This window comes from Sipha flava, unplaced genomic scaffold, assembly GCF_003268045.1.
Source record: "Sipha flava isolate LNK unplaced genomic scaffold, YSA_version1 255_pilon_pilon, whole genome shotgun sequence".
Classification (NCBI taxonomy): Eukaryota; Metazoa; Arthropoda; class Insecta; order Hemiptera; family Aphididae; genus Sipha; species Sipha flava.
Window position 1 is genome coordinate 721,271 of NW_020272908.1, and position 23,777 is coordinate 745,047.

Below are 23,777 nucleotides of genomic sequence, written 5' to 3' on the forward strand. Positions count from 1 at the left end.
TAACCCAAAAATACAAAAATAGAATAAAGGAGAGAGAGTGATATATATAAATGATGGTGTTATATGTAAATGTGGGTTTTTATGATGTATTGAAGGTTGTTACCTACCTCCTTGTTTAAGGGAGGGCTCTCAGGTTGTGAAGGTTCAAGAACCGATCAGCGCAATTGAACAGTCTGCCAAGCTAAATAAAACACTTACTTGTTTTACCGTAGATATCGATGCTAGGTTGAAAAAAAAAGAACATATGCAGAATTTAATTGCACTGGAACCGGATACTCTTTAACACTCGTACGAAGAACACAAGTCGAACGGATTAAAATCAGTCAAATAAATCGCATGGATAATTTCTCTCGTTAATCTTATGATCGGTGTGCATGCACTGACGACCAAAGAACAAGAGCCTCCGTAAGGGTTGTATGTCTCTGCTATATAGGGACGTCTGTCGGCATGGACCTTGGGCCGGTCCTTTGGAGATTATTCTTTATTATTCAATTTGTGTTATCCATGCGGGTATCGAAGGAACCGTTATTTATTTATTTAAAATGGTTTAAAATCACGTACGTACGTACGTACGAATAGTATAAATTATTTTAAAATATTTGTGCCGTCTTTTACAATCGAATGATGCACATCATTACAGTATATAGAATACTACCATCCAAAGAAGAATTGCAATTGTCGTCACTGAAATCCCATTCGAATTGGATGAGAGAGAAAGAGAGTAGGAGGGAGAGGGAAAAAGGAAAAAAATTAACATTTCGTTTCATGATGGACTTATGACGCTCTACAACTATTTTCACGAGGACTCTGCGTCGATAACGTAGAAATTAAACGAACTGATCGAACTGTTCCATGAATCGTTTCCGTTTTTAATTTAGACGAACAAATTATATAGAAAGAATATTAGACACCGTTAAACAATATGGTCGCGTGTACACATCTGTTTATTTTAATCAAAATTATTATTACTCCATTACTTATAATCATTGGTGTTGTGAATTATACTAAAATTAAATTACATTATAAAAACATATTGACTTAATTAAACTGAACTGTTTGCGTTTTATTTAAAATCGTTTACGCGTATTGTAATATATATACAACGCGAATTCGTCATGTATATTAGTTTCGACCAAATATCAAAAGACCGAAATTATTTCTGAATCGAATCGCTTCTGAAAAAGTCGAAAGACATTAACTTCGTTTTATCGGAACGTGAGTGCTTAGTATAACTTTTCCAATTTCTTGTTCTAAAAATTTGAGTTTTGTTACGCAATCGTTGAAACACGGTGTTTTAAAAACGATGACGTTTTGATTAGAAATAATTCGTTGATTATTTTTTTTATTCTTATCAATGTTTTTGACATAATAAAAAAAAAACCCGTAAAAACGAAGTGCTATATACTGTACGAATTTAAAACTTTATATTCGCATGGAACGCGGATTTTAAGATAAACAATATTTTTTTGTTGTTACTATAAGCGATGGCATCGTTTAAAATGCTAATTTAACCCTCCCCGTCCCCTCTCCTGTATATTGTCGCGTTCGAATATTAGTTGACGCAACGGTTCGTAAATAATCGACCTATTCCAGTATAATGTTACACGACCGTTGTATGATTATATTTTTCGCGTTTCGATTACCATAGGCCTTTCTCCGGCCGACGACGAACAACGGGAAAACGTTCTGTTTTTAAAACCAAAAGCTGACGGTGTACTCCATAAAGTGTACGTTAATGCTCTATGCTAATTGTTGTTCGAAAAACAACCGATTCGAGAATTTTTTTTTCTTATCTGCGCATACAAGTATATGATTCGGTATCGTACACATCACATCCGGTTAGTTAATATAACATTAGCGGTACACATGGCAATACTGGTCCGAAAAAAATACACAAGTTGATCGTTTTCACATATCATCTCTCGGAAACGGTCGACGAGCTTTTCAAAATTATTTTTTTTTTTCTCGAACCACCAATAATGGTTATTTCTGTGATTAAAATACGAGTGCCATAAGCTTGTGCCACAACTTATAGTTATATACGATTTATATATTATAGTAATAAAATATGGAAAAATAAGCATTATCTCCTGTAATATTTTTGTAAATGCATTTTTTTTTTTTTTTTATTAAAAAATACGAAATTGAGTACTCTTACTTTCTTGATATGCCTCGTATAAAGATTCGTGTGAACCGCCTTGTACGTGTCCAATCCCACTGCATGCGTGTCTATAATTGTTGTTTATAAAAGTGTATTTCGACAACCGTAAATAAAATATTGTGACGAAATAATAAGTGTCGTCATTTGTTGTTTGTGCGCAGGTACTGTTCAGTCTGTACGGCGACGCGTTGGCACAACTCAACAGGCAAAGGGAGGCGGAAATGTGGCATAAGGCAGCCCTGGAAGTCGGACCGGATCACGTTCCCGCGCATTTGAGCTACGGAAAATGGCTTGCGAAAAACGTGAGTTATGGCCCCATTACTTCATATATCTTTATTTTTTTTTCGGCCAGATGACGGCGCGTCCGGGTCTAAACGCTGTGTTTATTTTTTTATTTACGACCGATAACAATCGCGCATTAAATCGCGCTCGCGGCCCGAGTCGAATAACGCAACGTTTTTGCGTTTATGTACACAATAATCGTAATAATATTGCATTATAAACTCGAAACGAGATCGAAATTAATCTGGAATTGTTTTCGACGGAGAGGCCGCTGCGATTTCGCCGACGATAGCGTATAGCATACGGCGGCAGTCGACCGATCGTATATTTACCGGTAAATGTTCCTATAAAATATCATGTTTGACGTGTCCTTTTCGCTCGGTACAGTTATCGAGCATTATTATTATTATAGCTATTACCGTCACGTCCCAACGCGTGTATGTACGCGTCGCGGTATCGGACTACTGTTGATAAAAAAAAAAAGAAAAAAGTATGAAAAAACAACGTTTGAACGGCTCCGTTCTTAATTCCCGCCGGACAATAACACGTATTGCATAATTAAACACAACGTTGATAAATTTATAATAACGAATAATGGCATTTTGAATAATTTATATGATCTGCGTGAACTTTTCACCTGTGTACAACACGCGGCAAACGGTAGTATAATTTATTTTTCGTACTCCGCAAGCCGTCATCGAATTAAATCGCGTTTCGTTGCGAGCACATGGCGTGCACACACGCGCACGTACATCTCGCACACGCGTGCATATTACGATTTCCCCGTAACATTTTACATAAACATTACGCGCGTACAGTTCGCGTCGCCGTCGGTCGGTCGAGTGGACACATAAATTATACCCTGCACACTGAATAATAACATGTTAACACTACGCGTGTATGGCAGCAGATACCGCCGTGCTGCGCGGTTCCATAAGATATACGTTTTCACCGTTTGCAACGAATACCTCGGGCGAGAGAATACGCATTAACAATAGCGATGGGAATGAAATCCGAATTCTTCGAAAATCTGCCGAATCCGGATTTTTTGATTTCAAAATCCGAGATTTGGTTTTATTATTGCGAATTTCTATATTCTAATCGTATAACTTTCACAGTACACCACTTTTTTGTCGTTATTTTAATTCTCGGACAAGATAACGGTGGTCTGAATAAAATATTCTTATAATTGATAAGTCTTACCATTATTTTTGGAGATACGACTAATAAAAACTAAAATGAATTTTATGATATCCGACATATATATATTTAATACTTCACAAAAACTTGTATATGAGATTCTTAATTAGGTTAGGTCAAAATATCATTTAACTTTGAGGATATTTAATTATTTTGTATTTACTATAAATAGTTCTTGAAAGAATACTAATTCGATGTTTTCAAATCCGAAATCCAGGTTTACAGTAAAATCCGGATCTCGGATTTCGAACTTCAAAAATCCGGATTTACAAATTTCAGTGAATCCGGATTTTTCCTATCACTAGTTATCAAACGTTTTTGAAATATATTTGTAATGAAACTGGAGCTGTTTTTGAAGCTTTGAGGAATTACTTGAATTTTTTCAATCGAAAAATAAATGCCTAATACACATATATATCGACATGTACCCAGATATTATCCTTTTGTTTCTATTCATCTCTCTATTACAGTATCATTTGAAACATAAAACGATTTTTGTTTAAAAACTGAACGTTCATGTAGTTCCGAAACTCAGATGTGATACCCTATAGTTTCCTATAAAAGTGGTGCTGATGGCTAGCAGCCGTACATATTCACTAAATTGTGGAGTACATTCAGTATTCATTCGAGTCGTTTGTTGTGCGACGGTATAAAATGAATGAACTAGACATATTAATATATGGAAAATGAAGAGTGCTCGGAGAACGGAAACCGTCGTTTAGAGGAGAGTGTGTTGATTAAAAATCGTACCACCGAGGGTGCTTTTTTAATTTTAGTACTTCATCATCTACACTGCAACAATGAAAGATTCAGGCAATATTTTCGCTTAACACCATGTACTAAGGCCACATAATGACTAAACATCCAAACCATATAATATACACAATATACCTCATTTTCGCTCGTCTAATTCGCATTTCTACTAATGGTTTTAAATTTAAGGTCCATCGCTATACCCGAAAAACGTCGCACAACTGTTTACGGCCGTTAAATAAAACTAATGGCTCCGCTATTAGACGTTCCGATTAAACTCCGCGTTATTTAGGAAACCAAAATATCTAGTTTTGATAAATAAAGTTTTCTGCCGCTGCATTTCGGCCGTTAAATAATAGCAACGTTTTTATAAGAAACCAAAACTTTAGAATTAAAGCACTTCAACAAGTTGTACCGAACAATGTGATTTAAAAAAAAAAATTTAAAAATCCGCTCGTTTGTATGTATATACATATATATATATAGAAAGAGTGTTATTTCATCCCTAATCACTTTCGCCATGTAAATTCACTCGTCTACATACATTTTGGACAGAGCGACACGTTGTTTACATCACGTGTGATAATTTCTGTGTTAAAATTCGCACACGAGTCCAAATTCTACAAGTAAAGCTGGATCGAGGGAGGGGTGATTAAGATGCTATAGCCTCGGGTCGTAAGTTGAAAAGGCCACAATGTGTGTTTAGCAAACAAATATGAAGTACTGTTTCATCAATTGATTGTGACCATACTGCAATATACATTTATATCATAATTATTTTTAATTAATATTTATTACTGACTGCTAAATCTGAATAACAAATAAAATTGTTTTAGGGTAGTAGTAATAGCCTCCTTTGTATTATGACAATAATCCGACCCTGCTTATAAGGACACGAATGGGTGGACGACTATTGTTTTGAAATGCATCTGAAATCGTATGTACGCGCGCGTGTGGGTATTGCGGGCCATATAATGAAAACGAACACATACGAACGAAACGATACTACTTCGACGCTTTCGACAACTGTTTCGTTCCCGGTTATCGTAATGTACGATCTACACGCGATATATTGCACACAAGGTCAATGTAAACGACTTATTTTATAACTTTCCACACTTACCACAAAAACCAGTAACGCTTCAAATAAGGTCCGGAAATAAATATTAATTATCAAGTTTTACCTACATTTTTCTTATTCTAGATAAATATAACACTTTGAAATCGAAACACATTTCAAACGCCTCAAACAGGTACAAAATGTTTTATACATAATAGGTTTGATAACTTTTTTGGTTATTTTTTTTCAACAATTTATTATAAAACATTTGTTTTTTAAAAATTGTGTCTGCTTTCTCGATTTATTACATATGAATTCACTCAGAATACTGTCTGAATTTTTATTAATTATCCACTTATGTCTTTTTCTATTGATATCGAAACTATATTATGAAATCGTTTTTTAATCGTAATTGATCTGTTGTAGGTTTTTATTATTTTCACTGTCGAAGAATTCGAAGAATTCCTTTTGGCTGAAACATCAAAAACTGTAATTATTTAAATTCATGTATAAACTTCTAACTCTAAAAACTATGCACCCATGTTTTTAATTATGATATATATTTCCATAGACTTTTATTCGGAAAGATTTTTCTTTCTATGTAAATAGATTAACAACACAGAAAAAATACATAGTATTATAAGAAGTACCGGTATGTATTACAGGTATTCTGCTATTCTGCGACTACATTCGCGATCACTATATAGATAAAAAATTATCTCTTAGATAAATGTAAAACACTGCAATAAATATTTTACAACAATAATTTGGCTTACAGTACTTAAAATCAAAATCAACGAATATTTTTGGTAGACAGCTACGTAGCCAGGAAAGTGTTATTTATTTACTCCGGCCCATAACATCTAGGCTACACCATTTGTAGCCATTTTTGCGTACAGTCTATCGCAACCGGTAATGACCGCACGTTCAAAGGTTCGATGAGACCGACTTTGCGGCGACCCGGACGATACCTAACTTCGGTAACGAATTCCATTTACACCCCTTTCCGACAACGGTGCACTTAAATGTGACCGTGTGGCCGATCAGGGACAATCGTTGTACGGGGGACAAGGCGTGGTGCAAACCCGGATTTATACATCATTCTACACACGGTATATTATTGTTGTCTTTTTTTATTTTTTTTTTATTTGTCTCGGACAATGTTTACGGTGTTTACGTGAGCGCACGGCATAGCATCGTTCAATCAACGCGTCGATGCCGTTGCACTTCATGTGTGTATAAATCCGACAGACGCGACTTGGTTACCGAGTGCCCACCCACCGCAAAACGCCGAGCTCGCACCGTGTGACGGTCGGTGAAAAGATACGTGTCCGCCCACGGCCCGTAAACGTCGATTCCACCGGGGCGAGACGCGATCGTGTGTGCGTTCGCGATTACACGACCAGCCGTGTGATGTATGTGTTTACCTCTGCACATCGGCACACGTACTCGGGGGGAGGGGGGTGCTCACAGGGTGCTTGGCGTACCCGAGTAATTCATTAGCAGAAATTATGAAAGGCACTGTATACTTACGTGTTCATGAGAATCGGTTTGTACCACTCGAGATGTGGAAGGGGAATGTACTAATAATGATTTTATCGGAACGTTTCGTTAAAAAATATTTCAAAGATTCAGCAATCGTTTCAACACTATGGAGGTACAAGTTTTGGCTCTATCGCTTTTACAGCTGTACCTAGATTTCATTTCACGTATTTTTTAGTCGGATTGCACACAGCAGGGGTAAATGTGGAGAATATGACCTTTTCGGATCACCTTCGAAGTTTTTGACCGAACGTGTTGTACTAATAATTATTATTTTCACTTGTGGCGTGCGTAAGCCATTGGTGTTGAGTTTCGGAACGCCTATCCATTCGTTGCTAGAAACAATAGGAAGTCAACAGCTCGCATTGGCCGTATTGCGTTTGTGTTAACATTACAAGATTATTGTTCCGTGATTCTTAACCGGTGTGTCACGTATTATCGTAGTACGGGTCGCCAAAATATTATTTATTAAAACTGTAAGCTTTCAAAGTATAAACATATGATATAATTACAGCATTATGATAAAATAATAGAAATCACATATGGGGAAAATAATTATAAAGATATTCTTATTGATTGTTATCTCATTGGTTAGAAATATTATTAAATACTACGTCAAAATTTTAATTTTATGTGTCTCAAAATGAATTTCTAAATTGGAATGTCGTGATACTAAAAAAAATTGAGAATCCTTGGTTTAAAATAATTTGATTATTTTGATTAGACATATCTGTACTACTACGTTTTACTTGTATATAAAATTTTAAAGAGTTTTCTACGACCGCAGTAACGGAAAAAACTACTGACCTGATTTGACTGAAATTTTTTACTGTTATACCTAACAATCAGCTGAAGATTTTAGTACCAATTTTGTTAGTAACAAAATATGTATTAAGTTCTTGAAAAATTCAAGAACAGGGATTTTTTATGTTCCCATTTTGAGACAACTTTATTTATCTATTTTACAATTTTACGATCGTTAAGGTACAAAAATAGTAGTTCTTTTTTTGGTTTGATAAAAGATACTTTTTGAAGGTTTATTGAGCATGCTAACGGAGTTAAATTTTGGATAAGTTGACAGTTCATCATCATGCCAAAAGCGCCAAAAAGCACACATTGGTAGAATAACTACCAATGCTACTTCGAATATATTACATAAGGCAATAAGAGAACACAGCAGAACGTTCTCGGAGACTTGCAAACCAACAACATAACGCTTTGATTCTGAAATCAGCGTTTAAATACCGATCAGAGATTGATTATTTAAATATACTAGTACTTCAAATAGGACCAATGAATACATTATGCCCAAAGTGTCATGCAAAAAAAGAAAAAAAATAATCCCATGAACTTTGTTGCGCTACCGATACAATTGTTTTACACCAATTAGAGGATTCTCCAGACCTAATTAAAAGTTTAATTGATAATTGTCTCCCCCCTATCATAAACATAGTCGAAACCTAATAGAATAAATCTTATGATGCACTGCAATATCCGTTAATATATACTAGAGATGAAGACGGATATCATATTAATATTTTACAGCAAAATAACCAAAATTGAGCAAAAACTGTCTTCTGAATGCAATTTTACTATTAAATATTTATAATTAGAGAAATAAATCTAGATCACCTACATTATAACAAAATCTTATTTATTCAATTCGCGGTAGACATGATGGCAAAAATTATTATACTAACATTACACATTATTCGTAACCATCAAGAACAACTACATGCGGATGGTTATATTCATCTCATATTTGCTATTTACAATGATGCAAATATTAATGCTAATAACATGGGACAACAAGTAATTCTTTCCTCTTCTTTAACTGACTCCTCACGTTACATGCATGAAAAAGAATCAAGGTGCCATAACTTATGTTTGTAAGTTCGGCCATCTAGATTTATTCAATATTTTCATATGCAAACCGGAATAGTCGGAAATAAAAAATAAATTATTTCAAGATCAAAGGTCATTATGCCATTATGGCATCATCGTTTGGAGATTTCATAGATCTTCGTCCAGAGTGCTTTTCACATGGAGAATTATACGTGAAATGTTCTCGAACTGGAGATCTGAATCATCTAATGGTTTTTGATTTCAACAGGAGATAGAACAAAAACCGTTTTATACTAAAAATTTTTATAAATTTCTTATTATATAATTTGCTATCTCTATTTTTCTCATTATCAATATATTTATTGTTATCAAAAAATGATTAATTAGCATTTCTTTTTTATCTGTATTTATTTTTAATAAAAACATATTTATAATTAATACAGCTAAAAATATTTCAATTCGTTTTCATTAATGTTTTTTATATTTACTTGCCGATCACATTAAACGATAAAATTTGAATAAAAAATTTTACATATCATCTTCCGAATGCAAAATAAACAACCAATTATGGACGAATGCATGACAGGTCAGCTAGTATTTAATAAAAGTAATTACCCAGTCTCAACTAAAAATGATAATGTTTATATAATAAATACTAGCTGACCCGACAACCGTTGTTTTATCATATAAATTATTTCTAGAGAATATTTTGATAAAAAAAATAACTAATTTAATATAGGTATGGATGGATGTGGTATATAAGTGGAAGAAATATGGAGTGCTATTAACGGTGACGAAATATAAAAATGAAAAAACATCAAACATTTATTTTTTTAATAATTTATTAAAATTATATTTATCGCTAATTATGACAATATAAGTAAAAAACAATATTAACCCCTTAATGCAACAGAGTGTACGATATTTTTTGTTATGCTATCTTTTGCCAACACAAACTGGATGGTTCGAAAGCACGCCACGTATAATCGTCTATGTGAAAAACATGATGTGCTCAAATCTAAGCCACAGACAGACATAGTTTGGCCTTGAGACTTATTGATAGTCACTGCAAATGTCAATCTAATTGGAAATTGAAGACGTTTAAAATATATTGGCACATCTGTGGGTATAATAGGGATTCGCGGTAATTATATATTTTCACCTCGGAATTTGCCATTTGAAATGATGGCTTCGATAATATTTTTCATTAATGTTTTAATGACTAATCGCGTGCCGTTACACAACCATGGTGGATTTAAATCATGAAGCAAAATAATCGGAGATCCAACCTTCATTGAAAAATTATGCGGTAAATCCAATGAGTTTAAAAAATCTGTTGGATAATTTACAGCCTCAGTAGTATCGTAAACTGTATCAATAGATTTGTATGTCACCAAGTCTCCTGGTAACAAATTTTGTATCTTGAGATTCAATTTGTTGACGTCCACATTTTTTGCTGCTAAAATTGCTCTTTCTACCAGCCACTCATGATTTGTGTTTTTTCTGTGTACATTAGGAAATATTTGGTCAATGAGAGCATTTTGCGAATCAATGATTACGCAGAAATCGGTCGGTAGTTGTATGCATCCTGTTTCATCTGTAGTAACTTTCCCATAACCGATATCTAACAATTGTTTTAAGAATCTTCCGCACGCAGCTTTTTTTGATTCAATTGAAAGTATCGTAATTGTTCGCTCTCTATCTTTACATATATGTTGACCATGAATTGTTGACAAACCTCACGACATCGTAGAATAACTTTGTCCTGATCGCGTCTAATCATCAACCGATATGCATAATAATCCTTCGAACTAACATTCTTGTTTATTTTGGCACCTGTTGCGGAATCTTGTTGTTTAATATTTATACAATACCCGTCATTTAATACCAAAAATAAAATTAATAGTTTTTAATAGTTTTTTAATAGGAACATTTAATAATTCATTTTCAATTGTGCAGTTATCGACCTAATCAAAAAATATTAAATTAAACTACTATGTATTATACAATAGCACTTAGGAGTTTAAAAAATAGATAAGAACCTATTCACAGATCTACCAAATGTATATACAAAATTTCATTAAAATCAGTCAAGCCGTTTCGAATGAGTATGGTCACAAACACTGCGACACGAGATTTATATATATATAAATAGACGTGAAATATTTATCATCAAATTTAAAATTAAAATTATGTACCTCTAAACATAATTTTAATTTTAAGAACTCATAATTTAATTAAAAATTTAAAATCTGACTGAAAATATTAATTATAATAACAAAAAAAAAAAAATTAATTATCACTAAGATTTTTCAATATTACATTCCTCCCGGTCCCACCCAACCCTAAAAACAAAATAAATACGTTAACTCAATTTAATAAAATAATTATAAATAACATACAGAAGGTGTATTTGTGATTTTTTTTTTCTCATTTTTCAACTGCGTTAATGAAAATATTAGAATACATTAGAAAACAACGATCTATGTGCTGGTAGTATTAGTATATAAGTATTTTGTATGGTATTTTAAAACGAACATTTAAAAAAAGTAATTTGAAAACATTGAAAATTGATTTTCTTATAATGTTATCGTAAACGTCATGGGCGTCACTTAAGACCAAATTTTGGGTAGCAAAGTTTATTTTTAGAAAGTTAAAAAATAAATTTTTGAAGGTTAAACATGATAACTGGCTTACTGGCTTAACTGACTTATTTAAACGGCTAACTCTTCTTCAAAAATCTTGGTATGATGTTTAGTGTATACACTGTTTTACTGTCCGTATTGGACTTATTACAAAATATAATTATTTTGGGTACAATCACAATAATAGATGGTTTATGTTCGTACACATTTGAATAATAAACTTTGAATATATTTTTAAAATCTATAAATTTTTTTGGAATAGCAAAAGATACCCTCGCTACCCCACAAAAATATCTGAGGTAGCAACGATACCCCTCGATACCCCTTGGTAACGCCTATGACAAACGCGATTCGACGAAACGAAAGCCGTCAATTTCCTACGGGCCTCTAGCAATATATGCGGTACGCTTATGTGCTTCCGAGACGGAAAACGGTTCGTCCGTTCGCGTTCGACCGCGACCGATGATCCATCCGAACGCTGGATTTAACAGTATTCCCTGGCTTTGATTCTCCCGTGTCACCGCTCGATCGTATCATACCGAACAGAAATATGGGGCCACCATGTTCTCGTCCTTCGCTCGTCCTTTGCCCCGCGTGCACTCGATAATTTATACGTACGCTGGAGTGCACGTGTGTGCAGGGTATGCGAGCATATTGTACCTACCAATACATCGCAGTCAAACCGTACATTCAGACTTTTGTGTTTGGTCTTGTCGTCTATCAAAAGTTTGTTACTCAAATTGTACACTAACTAGAGTTTATATTTTCATTTCCAAGCGCGAGTACGTGCAAAAAAAAAATAAATAAATAAATAAATAAATAAAAAAGAAATAAAAGAAAAAATATTTTCCTCTCCGACTTCTGTGACCTAGTTTTCGACGATGATTAAAAATCTATTGTTCTTTTGTTTGCTCTTCCGGTTTGAGAACTTCATAGTTCTCAATACGCGATGATTAAACGTTAGAAAAAACGGTAGATTAAAAAAAAAAAAAATACTTCATTCATCCGACGCCGCTTGTAAGTCCGATAAACAGAAATAATTCAAATCGTATTCGCTGGCGTGTTAACATTGAAACATCGATTAAATTATACACGATGTAGTGAGAACGATAAAAAAATGATTTTTTTTTCACACAAATACACGAATTTTACTTAAATAAATTTTAATTCGTTATTCATTATCAGGGCTAGGATTTGTATGCAACAACATGTTATTTTGCGACTTCTGATTATTGATTTTGTCAGTAATGTCTACGAATCACCTCATGATGAGATACATGGTGGTATTTTTATTTTGAATGTTTTGGATAAAACGCACTTTACTACATATATTGAATAAAATCAATATTATTGCATATTTCGATTATAAGAATGCGAAAAATAAATGTTATATACTCGTAGTATATTTCGTAATTAATTTTAGGCCGTCTGATTAAAGTATAAAACTTGGTTTTTTTTTTCAAAAATAAATAATTTATTTTAAATTATTTTATTTTATTTCTGAATTATAATATATTAAGACAAACAGCCAACCACTGATGTATTTCAATCAACAAATATTTTTTTTGTTACTATATTTTTGTGTTTATCATATAAAAATTTAAACGCATATTTTATAATTCTTTATTGCATACCCTGAAGATATTTTACTATTTTAGGTTAGATCAATTAGTATTTCGACGGAGAAAAATATTTATGTTGAAAAAAGACCAAACTTTTTATTCTCATTCTCATTAATTCACATGTTTTCAATCGGTAATCATTCAAATCAACAAATCGGGCAAAATAATATATTCTATTAGCAACCAAAAAAGAAAAAATGTTTTAACCTATCGAAGCTAACTTAACCCAGAGCTCATAACTATTTCAACTCTTACAAATACAATTTTCGTAAAATCCTTCTAAGTACATCTACCAGTAAGTACAACCCCTAAAATTCCAAATGTGTCAGTAAATTTGAATAACCAGAAAACGAACGATATATGTATTTTATGTACATAGATAATGTGTTCTTATCCAATACATTATTTTATGATATTTTTAGTCCGCGTTATCACGTTGAATGAAGAAAATATTATCACTCAAAATGAATATTTGGGATTTATCAAGTTATGTCAAAACGTCCGTTTGGAAGTGCTTGAATAAAAAATCAATATATACTTAATTTATAAAATACAAATAACTTCAATGTTAATTAAAACGGATCAAAGCACAATTAAAATTAAAATGACTCACATAATAAACAACGGTAAAACCATTGGGACGATTTGAAAATTACATCCACCGTTGGTATACGTGGAAGGACGGAGACGTATGTATAGAGTAGAAAAATATTAATTTCCGAAATGTTTTTGGTACACATCATATTTATTATTGAAATAAAGTTTTCGTTCCATAATATATTATAAATATATTACTCTTTGTAGGAGGGGAAAAAATTAATGAGACAAAGAAAAAATACATGATAGTATCTAAACAAAATTACAGAACAGATTACTTAAAAATAAATAAATATCTTAAAGTGTAGGATATTTTAATTACTTAGATGCAGTCATTAATGAAGATGCTAATAGTCACGAAAAATTTAAATGACAGCTCTTCGCAACGAACAGGTGTTACTATGATCTGATACCATTGTTCAAGTCAAAACTATTATGAAGAAAATCCAAAGTAACGTTATATAAAGTTCTAGTCAAATCAGTAGCTATGTATGTAAGTCGTATTTGGGCGACGAAATTTAGATAAAAATAGTTGAAAAAGTTTGAAAGAATAATATCGAGGAAAGATATTTGGTACAAAGAGAAACAATGAAGAATAATATGAAATTCGAGTCAATAAAAACGTTGAATAACTATACAACGAACCCAACATTGTTGGTACCTTGAAAATTTTGCGAATAATTTGGGACGGACATGTATGGAGATCAAAAAACTAATTTTACAAACAGCTGCACGGAAATTAAATGCAAGGAGATCCAGAGGCCGATCCAGACAAAAATTAGCAAATAAATTAAAAAAAAGACCTGAAGATATTGCGAGTAAGAAACGCAAATAAGCGGCAAATAATAAAGAAAATCGGAAAAGGTATGTTGTTGCGAAAAAGGGCCTGTAAGACCTGTAAAAATCCTAAGAAAATGTATAACAATATATAAATATTCTACACGATTACAGTTGCTACATACTAATCTAGCGACCAGTTGAACAGCGACAATAAGTTTGCACAACGCCTTTTTATTTTTATTCACGCAAACATTTTTTACTCTGGCACATCTCGTACCGATCACCGCCTCCTGTTGATCGTCGACCGGCAACAGATGAAAAATATCAAAGCTTATTATAATACAACAAAATTATATGCAAATGCATAATATGTTGTTAGTACATTTTGTGTTACACTAATTCTACGAATATATTACAATTAAACACGCATACGCCGTGATCACACTCCGAAATCGCATTTATATCGGGTAACCGATTTGACGGTTCAGGGAATATTCGTACTCATGTATACAGTCGACGGACGATACGTTACATAATATTATGAATAACATCTATGTATACGCATTACGTGATTCCGATAAAACACTTTGTTTTTTTAAGACTTTATAGATTGTCTTATTTTTTTTTTTTTTTTTTTTTTTGTTCGCCTTGTGATTTGCATAACAAATGTGTTTCAGAGAACCCGTATTCATGAAGCAGAAAATTGGTTTCTACGAGCAAAAAAATTGGCTCCCGGTGACGCGTCGGTGTACAAACATTTCGGTCGGTATATTGTGAAAGATATTGTTATATACTGTAGTGTGTTCGTCTCTCATCGAGCGAAAAATTCCGTAGACGAAAGTAGGAGAAAAGGGCGGGGGTGGACAATAAAACAAATTGGTCGGTGTTTTTTTGTTTATACTCGTTTTTTTCCCATCTCAAAGGCGTGTTCCTGTTGGAACAAGAACGATATCCCGAGGCGGCTGCCCAACTGGTAGAAGCCGTCGTGTTGGAGCCCGAAGACTACGATCTGACCGTGACAGCGGCTACGGCACTCAGGCAAGCGGGCGTGTCGCTCAGGGCCGAGGACATGTACAGAAAAGCAGCCACGCTCAGGCCACAGGTAAGGCAAACAAATGTATTTTAATTATCACCATTATAATTTCACTCGAATACTTGCGATTTTTATTTTTGTTTTTTTTTTTCCATTTTTTTCTCACTCTCGAAAGAGCTAACAGTCGCTGACGTATTCGAAACCGAATTCGACGACCAAGAGGGACGTTCCTCCGGAAAAGGGTGTTACAGCACTAGGGTATTGGGAACGAATTATAATTATAAACCTCGATTAACGTGATTACTTCTTCAACATTGTTGTAATTTGTATACTATCATATTGCGCACGCGTATGAATATAGTTATTGTGAAAAAATATTATGCTTAAGATGAGCTTTACTCGCAAATTCGTGAGACTCGTTTGAATACGTTATACTTACGATAAAATCCGTATTTTATCCCTTTCTGTTCTCGTAATAAACTGAAATTTAAAATCGATTTCTTCCCCCTCCCTGTCTCTAGGTTGTTTAAACATCAACCCCGCGACAATAACCGCGTAATATTGCAGTCAGTATAAATAATTCGACATTATTGGTCGTATCAAATTAAACCGTTCTAAATTACTAAATTCCTCTGTTGACGTTTTTATTATTAAAATTTTAATACCCCTGCGTACAAAATAAAGGAGGTAATAAAAAGGAAAAAACATTCGAGAAAGATCGGGACGAAATTCGATGAAGAAATAAAATGTTTTTCGTTAACGGGAGTCGTTATGTTCGTAATCGTGACGAAATTAACGAAAACACATATTGTATAAAACATTTTTTCCGATAATTCCGCAAAAACAGAGAGTTTATGTTATAAAACATCATAAGAAGAATGTGCGATGTCGATTACATAATAGCTCGGACGTTCTATTAATAGTTTTTCAAATTTTACGAGTTTGTGTGTGTGTGTCTAAGCATTTTCATGACGTCTGTTTACACGTGATTCGGAAGGCAACTGAGCTTCTAAACGAAAATCCGAATAAATAAATCATAAGGGTCGGACACTATCAAGGATTGCGGCAGAAAAAAAAGGAAAACGGACGGAGATTTTCAAAATAAAAATCCTTTTTGGTCGCAAATAACTAATATGCGTATCGTATTGAATAATCTGTACAACACAACTATAGAAATTTGGTGAGAAAATGACTTCGTTTTTGTTCAATTCGGTAAATACTTTTTAAAACAACTCAACCGACTTAACGTGCTCGCATTTCGATAGTTACATATTATTAATCACCCATGACTTAGGAACGATTCGTTGTATCACGGCAACTGTATTATTGGCAATCCTATCTATCAGTCATCTTTGGAGAAAAATATTATTTTGCGAATCATTGCGACGTTCGGTCGATGTTGTGTAAACAATTATGAATACGCAACAGTTTATATCGATTCCTCTCGGAACCGGCGTCAACGCGATGTGGAAGTCTTCTATTCTTTCGAAATATTAATAGTCTTTCATTATTTCATAATATTATTGAAATCTTCTATTCCCTCACGGTCGTGTGGTATTTCTCTATCAACCGAGTATTTATTCATCAGCATCTCTCTTTCAGGTTTCGCTACTTAAAATTAACTTATTTCTATTTATTCACCTTTTGTTAACTTTTCGTGCAACTTTTAACGTGACACAGACAAACTCACACACACACACACACATACAGTCCGTTTTTTGTCATAAACTTTGCCCTGTGTCCGAAAATACATGTACTTGCATGGACCGCGGCAGAGTAGATTTGTTTATAATATTATAACGCGTACAACTAAAACACTTTTTAAATAGTATTTTTTGGCGAATATATTTTATTCTTTTGGACGTCGGTTGAAATTGTTCGTACTGCTGATAGTATTTTAAAATATACCAAAGAAAACGAAATAAAGATCAAGTACTATGAACAGTCTGTACACGATTTCGATCATTGAAATTACCTCTCCTTTCATAGTTGGTTACGTTTGTTCGTCATCGACCTTACAGTATTGTCTGCAGTCGAACCATTCCACTGAATGAGCTACGAAACGATTACGCGTATAACTACCGGCACATAGATTCGGTTTTGTTTAACGCGGATATAGTCGAGAATTTCGCCACGACAGTCGTGTGTCATAAGATTCATCAACGCAGTTGCCGGATACGTGAATTCGGCATATGACCACCGATTTCACGATATCGGATATTTATCCGACGATTCCACAAACTCGTCCTACCATATACATCGTATGTTGAAACCGATTTCAGCAAATTTAACGATTTAACCGTGCGTAAGGATCGGTGTAACTATGTCTCGTAAACTCTTTAGCAATTATTAAATTGGGATTTTAAATTATTAACGGGTTGTTGAATGCAATTAATTACACGTTGTATGTAACGTTGAGCACCCAACGACCGAAATAACGGACGCTTGAAAATGTCATTACACTGTTTTACCGTACACATTTTCCGCGGGAAACATCATATTACCCGGACGACATCACGGCACTGTGCTCCAGGCCCCGCGGACCGACCGCGACACGTAATTTATCGCAATCGATCAAATATAGAGGTGTAATCGGATGCAGCCTCTCCTCTGTGGGTAGATGCGAAAAAGAGAGGAATCGAATGACACACTGTCAAACAATATCAAACTGTAGTATTTATAGCGGAGAGAGAATAAAAAAAAAATTAACGGAACACAGTCGTACAGCGTAGTCGCTCATCAACGACGTTTATGGTTCGTTGTCATTACGTTACATTGTGAACGTATTATAATTTCAACGGATCGATATATATATATATATATATATATTACAATACATTCGTTGATGGACCGAACGCCCTCACCCGCATAATATAATTATCGATACGGTGACTAACATTTTCTTCCCTGCCCGCCGACCGGTACTGCACAAAGCGTTCATTTTCAAACTTACGTTTGGTCCGATTATTGTACTGCATAATAATATTGCCGCCGCTGTTGTGGGCATCATTATCATAGTGATACGTATGTATACGCACGCGCTTTTCGAGAAATGTGAGAAAATTCGAAATAATTCTCACGGAAGTGAAACAATCGTATTTACATAATCCTTTTGTAGAGAACAACGGGAATGAAGGCATATTGCGCGCTATTAAAAGTCCAAGAGCGCAGAATGTCTTTGAATTTACGTTCTCGAGATGTTTATTTGCATTTGTATTCGTTTCAGCACCGTTAAATTCTAAATCGTAAGCATTTGAAACCTTCGGGCCGTAAATCGATTGCGGTGAAAGTTCGCGAAAAAAATCATGAAAATATGACAACTGACGGCCTCAGTTTTGGTGACATATTTTCAACGTCGAACAAGGCACATTTTCATTTCAGGAGCGTGTGAAAACACCATACGGATATTTTAAGACATGATATCCGGGACTCGCGTGACCTATTGTGTAGATCCTGTTTTGGCAGCGAGTATTGTGTAAACACGCATTTTCACTTCTATGAGAGTTATTTAAAAAACGTCCCATTCTTCCGGAAGACCCTGGTAGCGTGTACGAAGCGTGGCTTTCGACTTGATATTGTAAACGTGTAGCGAGGTGAACAAATAATAATAACAACAACAACTACGGTGGATATATCTATGTATTATTATTGTGTTTTGCGCGTTCCGACGGAATCACCTAGTCCCTCCCGATACAAAACACCATCGTTGATCATAGCACCGCGTCATTATTATGTATTATTATTGACAAAATGACGGTGATATCGCGTCGGTACACACGTATAATCGGCACGCGGATAGCAGACGACGCGGGCCAGTACGTTATTATCATTGTCTCGATGGGGTGCGAACGGGTATCGATCACGGCCGCGCAACGCATCTCCGCGCGCCATTATAATATTTCCGTGCATAACATTATTATACCGTGACGTGCCTACTGCTGTACGTGTTCGCCCGATGATAAATCGAATGTTGACGAGTTGTTACTGCTGTTCGACCGAAAACGTTTGCGGTAGAATGCGCTCAGAAGGAGACCATCGCCTATATCTTGTCCGCATTACATTATTATAATTATTATTATTATTATTATTATATTATATTCTATGGAAGCTTAACGGGCTGCGTGCCCTGTACGATATACCCGAGTTCTTTGTGCGGACATCAAAAGTCCATTATACGCGGTTGATTAAAAAGCCAAAGAAATAAATGGGATAAAAAAATATAGAACGACGACCGTTTTCGCGAAAGCGAAGCGCATGCTTCGAATTCCTCCACACGCACACGTGTCTACGTGCGAGTGTACAGCTTACTACTGGTCTGAATGGAAATACGATCTCGCACTGATAAATTAATAATAATGGTGTGTTGTTATTTTTTTTATCCGTTTCGGCGGTCGTCGCAGCAAATATCGTTCGCTATTTTAATTAGTTTTTATTTCTCCCGAGACGATAAAATTGATTTCACGCGGTCGGTCAGCGAACGAATGTCGAAAAACGTTCGCGTTCGCTGGATCGTATCCGACATACCGACGACGAAACTGTAAAGTTTTCGACAGACAACAGGAATGAAAATCGGTCGAGCACTCCTCGTCGTCGAGCATCGGGGTCGACGCGTTTTCGCGAGATAAAATTATTACGACCTAGGGGAGCAGGAATGTTCCAGGAATAGTTGAATTCACAATGCCCGCGTGGTTCACTGCCGATATTACATGATTTAAAGCACCGGCTGGAGTTTTTATTAAATACCTGTAACCTGCGTGTTCGACCAGATTTTTCATTTACTCGTCTTTCTAAAAATACTTATTACTGTTTTAATATTCTGTTCGTGTTGTCTTGCGTAACATTTTTCGCGTGCCCGATAAAATTAACAATCGTGTCCGCGCGTTTGAAATACAACTGTCGTCCGGCGATGCTGATAATTTACGGTGATTACGGGCATGTTCTTCATAATAATCACCGGAATCACATCCGGCCCAGCAGGTTCACTATAGTACACATCACGATAACGCAAATCGTTAAACTCTACAACAAAATCAAATAACCAACGATTTTAAATCGATATAAATCTATTGTAATTTACATTATTATCTATTGGACGATAATTCCGTCGTACGCATTACAACTATTGCAAATTGTTTCGATTTTTTCAATTTCACTAAACCGCCGAGTTTCATTTAAGTCACTATGGAGTATGATAAAGTTTTGGTGAAATTTTTATACGACCCACGTGCGATAAATTTGTCCCTCACGGCTACGATGTCTTTAAGGACTCATAAGGTCAAATAGTCGCTCCTAGACACGGTGATCATCATACTTTCATGAATCGACGGACATCCGATAATGACGATTAAAGCGACTTCTCGCTACAAGTTATCAATGCAGTTTATCATGTATACAAATATATATTTTTTTGACCGCTCTACTACCTGCATTTTTTACCCGTGTGTCACATATTTCACGGTTCACACCAATCCGGTAATTCATTTTTTCATTCCACTCGCAGTTGCTATCTCAAAATGAATTTCTCTTATCGCTTGGAGTTTTGCTAACGTTTCGTTAGAAACGTCACGCCGGATGTCGCCCTTCGCCCTTGAAGTAGTCGTCGATCATCGAAATCGTCAGGCAAACGGTTTATTTTTTTTTTTGCTCGTTCGTGTTGTGCGTAAAACTTATACAAGTACATGTGTCAATGAATGTGACCATACATACTTTTGATTTTATTCCGAACAACAACTACATTGCATATATTTGTTATTGATCTTTGTGTGTACATGCACGTAATATAGCGAATAATTGACTCACCATAGTTCAAATTTTTTAATTCAGTGCAAATTAAATATTTTAATACTATAATCGCGTTTTAATAAATACTATTCTCTATTTTCTAAATGCAACTGTAAATATAATTTATTGTGAACAATAAAACGACGAACCTTGAATGTAGAAACGACAGTTAGAAACTACTAAGCGTCTTAAGGATATCGTAAAATTGTTCGTCGTTTTCGTCGATGTACAAATGCTATAATTCAAGTAAAACATTTAAGTATGATTGCTCAACGTTCAAAATTGCAGGTATTTTGTGGACAATGGCGTATACTATAAAGAGAATCGACCGAGATATTTTAAAGTAAATCATATATTCTCGTAATTTTTACTAACTAATGGTATAGTCTTGTAGAATTTTCTATAGCTTCCTTGGAATATATTTCACGTACTGTTAACTGTTTACTTTATTATTAAATTAGTATAACTATAGCTTACAAAAGTTTAAAATAAACATGAATATAATACTTAATCGATCAAAGTGTAGCCATGTAATATACCAACACATAAAGATGTGCAATGTGCAATTGTTCAATCATCTATTCCCTAATACATACTAATAAGTAAATATCCTTCAAGTACATATGAAATAAATCGTTTACAATATTCTTTTATTTTAACATTTTTAGATAAATACTGTTTATTTCGATTCTATGGTTTATCGTAAAATTTTATTTTCGTATACTTGATTTACAGTTTATTTTTATTTCAACTGTCCCTTTTACATGTTAAATACTGATCAATGAACACATAATTGTTTTTAGTACTTTTCAATGAAACCGTGATTATAATAGTAAAATATTTATTCACCATAACGTTTTCCAATCGATATAGTTGATTCATACGCCTCCGGAATAAATAATAATGTTAACAAACGGATTAAAAATAAAATTAAGATAATTGTGTTGCGCTTTATTTCGATCTAAAAATGTTCTATTTTTTAAATCGAAATCGTAATATTACTACAATCTGACGCAGTGTAAATATCTCCCCAGGCTGATTCAGCTAGTTTTGTAAACAGTTACTACTCAGATAGTAATTAATCGATGACTTGTTCTATCTGTCTGCAGGACGCGAGCAGCCACAGTAACTTGGGAGCCATGCTGCACCTGAACGGCAAACACCGGGAGGCGTTGTCCAGCTACCAGAACGCGTTGAGGATATCGCCTGACGACCGGACAACGTTGGACAATCTGAACAAACTGAGGAACGTTTTGCGTCGCCGGTCTCGGGCGTAATAATGGGAAGCAGAGCGCACATTACCGTTTTGATATTTTTTATCTTTCCATCTCTCTACATATGCATATAAATATACATATATATATCTCTGTCTCTCTTTTTATATTTCTCTCTCTCTCTCTCTCTCTCTCTTTCTCTATCTCTGTCTTGTAACCCTCGAAATTATTATAATACTCAATTATTTATTTACATAATATATAAACACGTATTATTATGTAACATTATATTTGATAGCTTTTAAACTTGTACATACGACGATTTGATTACGTTATACACTCTAATATTTATTGTAATATTAAGCGATATCAGAATCGAATATGTATCATATTATTACTACACAAAATGCGTTTAATGTACATAATAACAATACATAATGTATATGACGATAGGAATATTATTACAAAGGTAAATTATATTTATATTTGTGCGTCGCGTTTGCATGTGTGTGAGTGTGTGTACATAAGAGAGCGATTGATTTAATATGCATGATAAAAATATGAATTCAACGAAAACGATATTAGAGTAAACCATCGTAAATATTTATTTTCGTTTTTTTTAAATTGTATGTCGTGTCGGAAGATTTTCAACGTTTTCGTTGTTGTTGTTTGAGAGTGAATGGCAAATAAAAATTGGAAAAACAGAGCCCGAGGTGGTACGTGCGAAAACCGTGTGCACAATATTGTACATTATAATACGATCGCAATACGGGCGTGTAGGACTGCGCAACGGTTTAGTTCAAATCCGAAATGCGCTTTTCCGCCGCAACGGTTCGGATTTCGTTCGGTGTTCCACCATCGCGATGAAAAGGTCACGAAATCGCTTCTAGACCCGTTTCGCCATGAACGCCCTCAAAAATGCACCAGAGTGCATACGCGAGTGGGTCTGGGAAAAGAGTTCGAACGGCGCAAGGCTTATAACACCTAAAGTATTTTACCTAGACTAAAACCGTCGCGTTCGATAAATAACTATTACTCCCCGTTTGTTGTTGTGATGCCGCATGTGTCTTTCGAACGTTTCGCGTGATGAATATTTATCGTTATTTTAACGGTTCACGAGAAGAAAATATATAGAAAACCCTGACGCCGTCACCCCCTACTACTCGCCCGTCGTTTTTTATATATTACATAAGCCTCTCGTTCCCATACGTTCGGTCCATTAATAATTTTTTTCCGACGTTTTCAATACGCATATCGCGCGT

General features: G+C 34.6%; 1 protein-coding gene across 1 annotated transcript in view; it reads left to right on the top strand.

Moving 5' to 3' along the window:
* The window catches only part of LOC112684690 (transmembrane and TPR repeat-containing protein CG4341-like), a 311,792-nt gene extending 289,124 nt beyond the window's left edge, over nucleotides 1-22,668 (top strand). The window contains exons 9-12 of the mRNA XM_025556330.1: nucleotides 2,323-2,463; nucleotides 15,165-15,249; nucleotides 15,411-15,589; nucleotides 22,411-22,668. Coding sequence (XP_025412115.1) covers nucleotides 2,323-2,463; nucleotides 15,165-15,249; nucleotides 15,411-15,589; nucleotides 22,411-22,578 — 573 coding nt within the window. The 3' untranslated portion in view covers nucleotides 22,579-22,668. The remainder of the gene's footprint in view (nucleotides 1-2,322; nucleotides 2,464-15,164; nucleotides 15,250-15,410; nucleotides 15,590-22,410) is intronic.
* Nucleotides 22,669-23,777: the final 1,109 nt, after the last annotated feature.